Below are 9910 nucleotides of genomic sequence, written 5' to 3'. Positions count from 1 at the left end.
ATATCTCACAAAAAGTTAAATGCTAAATCCTCACTTCGACCAGAACTGTCCACACCCTTGTTACCGAAGAAACTCCTCGCCATTTCACTTCCCTGATCATGACTCCGATTTGCGGTGGCAATACGCGGTGGCATTGTTGTGCTGTAGTACGCTTGTACCCGATTTCTGCTGCGCTCGGTGGTTTAGCCACTGACCATCAGTGCTAGTGCTGCGGTCTCTAAAGCTAACTCGCGCGTCACTCGCCGCGTCACTCGGATCGGCGAGATCGACTGTGGAGCTCCGAGCGAAGCGAAGCGAGGGTAAGAACTGCCGAAAGATTCCGTACAACTCGAAGCTTGCTGCATAAAAAGAAATCAGTTGAGGTGAGGCCTGATGAATACGCTGTACTATTATTTTTTTCATTTAGTATTCACTATTAATAATTGAAACATGTTTCCTCCCACCTGAGAAATAACAGAAAAATTACGCGAAAGTTTGCGCGCAACATGAAATATGCTGTATGGGACTAGGGTGACGTTGCTGCAAGTGCCAGATAGGTGTGGCAAGTGTCATTGTATTGCACAGATTGTGATTTTAGACGTTTGATTTGTTGCATCTTAATAGACGCAGTGTGTAACATCGTTATTCATAGCGAATTTCAAACAGTAAAGACGATACAGAATCTTTGCATGACGCGAATTCGCAACCTGCCTCGGTCGAGTGATTGTTCTGTTCTGCCCAATTGTTATCGCTGGTTATCAAAAAAATGTTATTTGCAAATGCATGCTGTACGTTGTACAAGCAATCTACTAGTACTAAGGTATTGGGCAACACCACGAATACATTAATTGCGGCTGTGGGAAATATGAGTCATCGCGTCGCTGCTAACGTTGACCGCAGCAAACGGAACGTCAGTGGTGGAAATGTACCGAACATCGAACATGTCAAACTATTATTATGATGAGGGGAAATTCCAAGCTCAGGGAAATGTCTGTCATTGTATTTAAAGATCAGCAGACCAACACGAGAAACCAGATACTGAAGTAGTCCCTGTCTGCTGTAAACACCAGCACAGCAGCCTGTACTGTACCTGTACTACCAGTCGTGATCATGAGCAGTTGCACCGAGTTGTGTAGTCTGCACTACTCAATTTACTGTCGAGAAAGGTTCCACCCACAACACTGTACTACTATTACTACTCTACAGTTGGAATATACATTGTGGTTTTCTTTGGTATATCTTATCCTTCTCACATATTTAAGAACTCACACAGAACAGGACCAAGATTCAGGGTGTGTTGCCAGCCTTTTCTTAGCAACAAATCATGGATTTTACTTTTTTAGCCTGGACCTGCTGTCTGTGAGCATACATTTACTAGCACCAGCAGTGTGTATCCAGCCATCAGTCGTCCTTTTCAATCACTATTTGCTTAGGAGAACGGGCATTCATCAGAATTTAAAGTAGTACTGCTGACATTCTATCAAGATAGGTTTTCAGTGCTTACTTATTTGTGTAATCCACACTACAGAGATTGACAGCCTTGAGACCATCCGACACATCAACATTTTGTGGTAGACCCTGTGCTCTGGATTTGGATTAAGATTTATATTTGAATTTGGATTTGGATTTATATTTGGATTTAAACAGTTTAAATCTTCCTTGGACTGGCAATAAGTGTACTTTTTCCTACATTTGATACCAACCAGGATTTGCATCTGACTGCGAAAGGATGCTTTGTACTGTAGTGCAATAAGCAAATGTATGTCTACTATGTCTACCTGTTTGACATATAAGATTTTGAATAACATTTTCAAATATATATATATATATATATATATATATACCAAAGTTGAAAAAAAAAAAGTAATTCACTATTAAGCAATCAGTTACTGACGAGTAACTTTAGCCTCAACAAGCACTGACTTGGTGGGGCTAGGGACACAGAACAATAAAAGAATGAATGAGGCTTGCATTACAAAGGAGCAACTGATGGGAGGAGAGCCATAAAAGTAAAAAAAAAAATGATAAAATACTCCTTCGGACAGACAAGTTTTTCCATCTACCGATGTTTGTAATTGAATTTCATGTTTATTTTGAAATGTATTCAGTTGAATAGTTTAAAAGAGCAGCTTCTCTTGAGGTCTTTAATCCGTTGAGGATATACTGATTTTGCTATGTACAACACACATTTCCCACATACACTTGCCTGAGTATTTTCGGGACTCGTCCTCGACAGGTTAAGGGAGGTAAAGAAGAAGAAAAGACAAACATAACTTTCATTCACCAGTAATTCGACCTGAAATCATTTAATCCTTCCTCTCCAGACCTGATTAGGGGGCGGGCTCCTGTCTGTACAAATAGAAGTACCGTTTGACGCGGGTGAGTCTGTCTGCCGGAGCGTCTGACATCACTCACAGGCAGCTGAGGAAGTTGTTCCCACTGAGGGTTTGGGCCAACAGAGGGGACCAGGAACAAGCCACAATGATGGCAGGTCCAGGGGACGTCAACTTCATGATGGATCCAGAACAAAGCATCCCAGCAACAAAAGTGGAGCTCACAGTATCAGCCAGGTAATTGCACTTACCACCAAATTAGTTTTCCTTTCATGTCCATTTTCATTGTATTTATCTCATGTAGAATCATTAAAAACAAACAAGCAAACACTTGCATCTTCATCAGATCGAGCAAAAATTAAAATACACAAATTTAAGAAGAGTGATGAACATCAAATGTTACGGTACCATTCAGCATGTCACAGGATAACCAGATCCATAAAAATTAAGAAAAGCAAATTATACCCTGTAACCTTGTAGAATCATAATGTATTTGCAGTTTCATCTGTTTAAACAAATACAAAACAGAGATTAACATTGTTTTAAAGGTTAGTGAGGGAACAAGATAACCTTTATCGTGCAGGAAAGTGACTGTTCATGGTGCATGATGATGCCAAATTTGATAAAGCTAAAGTTGGATATCCGAATTCAGTATCATTTCTTCTGCAGGCTAGTTTTATTGTTTGTTTGTTTGCTTGTTTGTTTGCCTCAAGATGCTGTTGTGCACAAGTTGGTCAGTAAAGCTTGTTCAATGTAAAGATTGAAACCTGTAAGCCACACAGCTGAACAAGACAGGAGATGCGTACCATTACATGTCTCATTACTTGTATTTAAGCGTGATGTCTGGCATAGATGGGTGCGAATGCACAGTAAGACAAACTTTGAGTTGCAGTGTAAAGGCAGAAGGGAAATTCCCTCCATGAGAATGGCACCCTCCCTTGATTGTTCAGGCTGTAAATAAAAGCAAACTTTTGTCCACCAAACCTTTCAATATCCATATTTCTGCCACAGTAAGCACACACCATGTATGTATTCAATCTTCTGTCCTTCTCCATGTCAATGTTGGGAAGAAAAAAAAATGTGGGTTTGTTCGTCTGATTGTTTTTTATTGCATGATCTGCTCTAAATCTTATGTCTTCTGTCATGCGTGAAAAGTATAGCTTTTCCTCTTTTAAAGAGTGTGCTGGTGTCACATAACGTGGAAAGTGGCTGCAAGATCACACTCATTGTCACGAAGGTTGTTATACTAATTTTACTATTGCATGATCTATTCCCGTCTCTGTCCATTTCCAAGTCCCCAAGTTTAAATGATATGCAGCAAAAATACAACACTTTGCTGAAAGTGTAAGCAAAATTGGCAGATTTTGAAGACTGTAGTACCCATTTCTGTGAGCATCAGTGAAATCACCTCATTTAGAGTGTGATACGCTCCTTAGAAAAGTTTTTGTGTTGGCATATATTTTATGCAATTACTAACGAAGCCTTTAAAGACTTAGTGAGCTACCACTTGATCAACAGCCTGAAATCCCTTCTGAAGGACCCAACAGTACATAGGGACCTACATAATGTTAAAGGACTCTGCCTAAAGGCACAGGTGCCCCTAGGGGCCTTGAACCTAGAACCTCATGATGTAGAGTCAATGGCCTTATCCACAGAGCCACGAGAGCTTAGTTGCCTCAGTTGTTCTTTAGTTAGTATGACCATAGTGTTTCTTGTGTAATGTTTTAGTGTTACTCTTACAGTAGATGTCAGCTGCATACTACTTTGCTGGGGTGTTATGTTCATTCTCTCTTTCAATTTCCTAGATGTAAATTTTGCATCAAAGCAATACAAAAGTTCAAATGATGAAAAAGAAGAGATGTAATATTTGTCACGCAAAGAAAGCAGACTTGTCTAGCAAGCTGCACCTTTTTATACATATAAGAACATACTTTGGATTTCTTGTAAAAGAGACAATGAAATATTAAATAAGAACATCCTTCGTGAAGTTACTGGATTCATTTGCCCAATGGCAATTTTCTCCATTTTGTAGATGGTGATTTGACGAATGCACACAAATGCACAGAATAGGTCACTTTTCCTTTTCACAACTGATTCTGTCCTGCAATAGAAGGCAGGGAAAGCGAAACTTGGGTTACTCTTCAATACACTGCGTGACATACAGAATGCAAATATTGCCTCAATGATCATGACAATTTGCTGAGCGTTTGTTTGAGCAGCAACGATGGTAGTCTGCCTCTACAATATTAGCCAGCCAGTCTAACCTAACACCAAGCAGACCTTCACTCTTATGGTCAAACATACAAGGTGCACATTGAAATACAGTCAGACCAGACCTGCATATAAGTGGGTGCTTGGGGGAAAAACATCAAAGATGGCTGTTATCTAGACAGCTCAATTCAGTACTCTGATTATTATGATTGTTGTGATAGTATCTAATGATATCAGCCACGACAGATTTCACATTCATGTCTCACAAACATTTACATAAACAATGCAAAGGTCATCAGGTTTTTTTTTATTTACTTATGTCAGATATAACAAGTCTACATTTTCTTATATTTTTGAGATATCAATCTGGTTCACCCTTAAAAAGAATGGTTACATTTTAGTTTGTGAGATGCAGATTTCTCAAAGCAGAAACAAAGATAACAACTATTATGCTAACAGACATGGTCTATTAATATAGGATTCTATGGCTGCTACAAAAATTTAGATAAGGACCGTAAATTGAAAGGAAGATTGAAAAGAAAACCACTAGCCACTAAAGTCAGTTGGATGCAACACCCAAGATGTATAGTGCATGATCATCCTTCGAGAGGTGGGTTTGTAGTGGCTGCAGTACAAAACTGACCACTCAAAACAGGTTTGACAGTATTTGTGTGGATTAGTCTTCGTTAGTAACGAAGATGCGTTGTCTCTGTCCCAATACATGTCACTGTATCTCTCTCCCAAACAGAAAGCTCATTGATACGGATGTAGTCTCCCAGTCAGATCCCGGTAAGACTGCTAAATGAAGCACTGCCTATCCCCTCTTCTAAACCACACATTAGTGGACATAACACCCATCTCCTTTCACTCCTCTCATGTTAATGTTGATGTCACTGCACTTTCTGCTCATTCGTTGGTGGCTTGAAACAATGTTGCTATCAGGGTAGTTCACAATTTGAAATTTCAGCATGTCGCTTTAAAAGATATTGCTTGCCGTGGGGTTGAGTTCTTGGGTGGTAGATATGCTGTAGGTGCTTTTTAAATCCAACTTTTTAATCATTTGACCATGCAGTGAAAGAGCTCTAGTCCATTGCTAAAATAAAAATGAAATAAAAAAATAAATAAAAAATGTGTGTAGCCAAATTTTAGAACAAGTTTTAGAACACCACAGACTTGCATGTTCTGGCAAGTATCTCAATCTAGAATGTTATGAATTCTCGGCATGGCGCTTAAATGTGGCACAAAAACTGCAGCATGTTGCCGCGACACGCTAGAAGCTTCATGTGGACCACCCTCTTAATGTGTTCAGCCACTGATAACAGTCACATTGGCCCTTTTTATGTGTGTGATTGTGTTTGTTTTCTCACAGCAAAGGTAGTGAGGTATCGTCTGCCACTATCTAAGAAAAAGAAAAGGCAGAAATGTAATCAAAAAGCAGAGAAAGGAGATGACAGCAAATTTATCCACGACCATGGAAACATTGCAAGTTCAGTGGGACATCATTGGGAGAAACTTGAAAGTGAGAGAGAAAGGGGAGAGAGAGGGGTAGTGACAAGGTCAGGAGGGTTGTAATATCATCTTGGTTATCTTAATTCTCTTTCAGAAAGCTTCTGGACATGGACACATTTTCAAAAAGTGATCCACGTAAGCTGAACCGAGTTAATGCAGTGCTTTCCTGATGAATGTAGTAGCTAGAAGAGCCATACCTTACTCCCAACCACATACAACATAGAACATACACAGCAGGAAATCAGAATATAAATACGCTTAACCCCTTCACTTCCAAAATATTCTTATTCTCACTTATTCAGTACATGACATGCCCAGGGTTCTGGAAACTGCGGGTTGACTAAACAAGCATGATATGATTACAATATAACATGGGTTTCCCTGCACATCCTCAGTACAGTACTGTGAACTTAGGTATTTTTGAACGGTCAATTTTACAAGCTGAGTGGTGCAAAAACACATTCCCATGTTCTTGAATTCCAGCAGCACAATTGCTTTATGCTCCTAGGTTTTCATGCAATTCACAGAAAAGACAGAATTTTAATCAATATTTCCCTGCAGGAGAATTGATGTGCTGTGCTATCATATGTCATGCACAGAACTTCAAACTACTGCACAAACGTGCTCCAATGAATACTGCTATGGCACATGGACAGACACACACTCGTACCAGGGAGACACCACTCACAAAGCCCCATGATTCCACCCATTCAAAATGTGCAGTGAAAATTGTGAAGACATTGTTGCAGGGTATAGAATGCCCACTCGCCAAAAGTAGCGTGAAATATGCATAAGATTAATGTAGCGCAAAAAGTCTGCGTTTACAGTATTAATTTCTACATGTACCTGACCTGTGGTTATCCTAGCGTTATTGAAAATGTGATTTGAATCAGCAGAACAAATATGATGTGTGATCAGTTTCCTCTTTCGTCAGTAAACGCAGTGCAGAGTTCCTTGCAAAGTTGGCACGTGTTGACCCTGATGTTCATCATATAATGCCGGCTTCAGATGTGCATTTATATGAAATCTTGCAAGAAATGTCTTTTAATTGCTGTCATTTTTTTTTTTTATTGTCGTTCTTAAAGATGTGACCAAATAATGGCAATTCTATGCAGGATTCCCAGTGTTTGATCAGAGTTTACATATATGCAGGCAGATTACTGCTTCATTGCATGTCTCCCTAAATCCTCTTTGCTATTTTAAAGACACCCCCCCCCCAAAAAAAAAAAAAAAAAAATGGAACAAACAGCCAATATGGTTGTCTGCCTCCGTCTGAAGAAAAAGAAGAAAAAAAAAATAACAGTGACCCAGTAGCCGTACACATGAGCAATGAAAGCATGACACTTCTAATAGTATGCATGCATGCGTTTGAGGAGTGATTTGAAGAGTTTAAAAAACAATGAAATTAATACATGACTAAAATGGAGTGTTGCAAGACTGGTCCCCAATCTACACATGTAACTTCTCTGCCCCCAACCAGCCACCCATCCTTCCTGATCCATGACCCCCTAACCTACCCTGTCTGTCTTTTCTCAGTCATCTTGTTTCCAAACAAAGTGTGTGATTGTCAGCCGTAGTTTTAATCAAAGCAGAAATGCTACTGGAATGGTAAGCTCTATCATCCGTTGTCATAAATCTTCTGGCACACTCTAATCACCTCACTAAAGTAAAAAAAAGGCAACATAAAAGAGGAAATTTGAAACCAAACTTTTATCATTTGCCAGTCTTAAATTTTGTATGACTTTTTTTTAGTATTCTTATTACTTTTTTTCATTTGATTATTATTATATTGTTATTTTGTTTTATTTTATTATCATTATTATTATTATTCTTTTTTTTTTGCTGGTAGTAATGGCCCTCTAGGTCTGTGCACTTTTCATATGCCAATGTTTGTAGTTTGGCTTCAACTGGCTATTTTTGTGAACTTAGCTGTATCCTACATTCCAGCTTATCTGCACAGCATATCCAGTGATCACTGGTTATATGTTCGGTAGAATATGTCATATGTCGCGTCTCAAGTTCAAATGTGTCAAATTTGTCAAATGTTCAGTTCTTGTTGCTCTTGCTGAGACAGTAAAAGTAAAAATAAAAGAGTATACCTGCAACAAGTTTCTTCTCAAAATGATGCAGTTTATAATGCCCCCCCCCCCCCCCCTCCCTTGGTGGCCTATGAACTTGCAATGTTGGGTTGTGGTGCTTATATTACAAAGTTCATTGTATGACTTACCAGTTTTATCCTCGAGTAAAAAGCATACAATGTTTGCATCACTTGTGGCTAAATCACCACAATTTTTTAATCCTACCCTGCCTTTTTTTTTTTTTAAAGCATTTCAACACCTGCATGATATCTTATGATCTCCATGTACACATGCAAACTTTGATATTTTCATCTTGAAAATCTATTCTGGTTTTTGTTGTTCATTTGTTGAGTGTGGGCTATTTGCTTCTGTGTGTGTAAAAGTTTGTTTAAAGCCAAAACATAGCTCTCAGAAGGGCTCCAAATTCATCTGCCATGATATGGAATTTGCTCTTGATACATCAAAAAGGGAGTACCGAGAAACTTACCTGGCTGACGTGACTTGCCAGGATGAGAAGTTGCTTTAGAGTGTTTTGATATAAAAAGTGTGGAATAATTTCGATGGTAGTACACAACTTTAATTCCAGAAGAGCCCTCCGGTGTTCAGCATTGTGGGATGGTGGAACATAACATGATGATCGATTGTGCCCTTGCAATCGTTTTTTCCAACAAGCTGCATGCTAGCACGGAAGATCGATGGAAATTATCATTGTGGCTCAATTTGTTGATTACCGATAATCAATTATGAAAAGTTATAGCAACCACAATTGGGTAAGCTCCGAGATTATTGGCTTCCAGAAAACCATTTTGCCTAACATTTCACATCTTTGTCGTTACCCAACTGAAATTGTGTTATTACCGCATTATTTCATGCATTTCTTATGCATGATATACACATATATTTCAGAGCAATAATGGACAGTTCTGCTGGCATATATGAACTATGTTTTGGCTTTAACATGGTTGTTTCTTTCAGAATGTGTGTCATGGTAGATGCCTCAGAAGTTCGCATTCTTAGCAACATTTATGTTCCAGTCAGAGGGCAAGGAAGTCACATGCAATATGTTCATTTACAATTCTCATTTCATTTCCCTGCAGATTCATGCTATGATTTCTCATGTTTTCTCTTTCATAATTTGTTCCCAAGTGAGTTTTGTGGAGTCTGTGATGATATTAAAATGTCAATCATTTCTTGTCCTCCATTTGCAGAAATATTGTACCGAAAATTGGGGGGGGGGGGGGGGGGGGATCGAAGAAAGCATAACATAGAAAGTCCCAAGCCAGTACAAGCATGTAATGCAGGGGAAGCATTCATAGACTTGTTATTGTTTTACAAAGATCTGTGATTATTTGACTGTACTTTATCTGTTTTGTTTTCCTGTTGAGGAAGGGGATGGAGAAAGAAAAGTTGATCTGTAGCATTGGCACTTGTGTCCCAGATGATATGTAGAAATCCATATTTGGGCAAATCACTGTTAGCCAACACAGCAAAGTACAAAACGTGCCAGGCTGTGCAGTTCTGTGAGTTGAAAAGAGTCTGTGATCTGCATTGATACATTTGAATGCCCATTTGACATCATAGGGAAAATTTCCAAGGTTGTTTGGATTGAGGCATGAGATTCAAGCCATGACTTAATTTGAGGAAATATGTATTGGGGAGTAAATTATGATATTGCTGTATGTTTCAAATAACCTGTGACAGAGAAATGCAAGCTAGGCAGCATTTTATGTAATAAGCATAACTTCGAAACAAAGCAGACCAAGGTTAATATTTTGTGTCTTTTGTGAGATGACATGTAAG

The 9910-nt window shown here is 38.9% G+C and overlaps 1 protein-coding gene across 2 annotated transcripts in view; it reads left to right on the top strand.

Annotated features, from left to right (window-relative positions):
• Positions 1-255: 255 nt before the first annotated feature.
• Positions 256-9910, top strand: part of LOC139709406 (copine-8-like) — a 33143-nt gene continuing 23488 nt past the window's right edge. Inside the window, exons 1-3 of one of the 2 annotated variants that reach the window (XM_071621373.1) lie at positions 256-362; positions 2304-2549; positions 6127-6167. In XM_071621373.1, coding sequence (XP_071477474.1) covers positions 2461-2549; positions 6127-6167 — 130 coding nt within the window. In that variant the 5' untranslated portion in view covers positions 256-362; positions 2304-2460. Of the gene's footprint in view, positions 363-2303; positions 2550-5271; positions 5313-6126; positions 6168-9910 lie in introns of both variants that reach the window. The other variant, XM_071621374.1, reaches the window with a different exon arrangement.

The sequence above is a fragment of the Diadema antillarum genome, unplaced genomic scaffold (assembly GCF_040938485.1).
Source record: "Diadema antillarum isolate AM-2024a unplaced genomic scaffold, OU_Dant_1.0 seq00001432_RagTag, whole genome shotgun sequence".
NCBI classification, from domain to species: domain Eukaryota; kingdom Metazoa; phylum Echinodermata; class Echinoidea; order Diadematoida; family Diadematidae; genus Diadema; species Diadema antillarum.
This window is presented reverse-complemented; position numbering and strand designations above follow the sequence as displayed.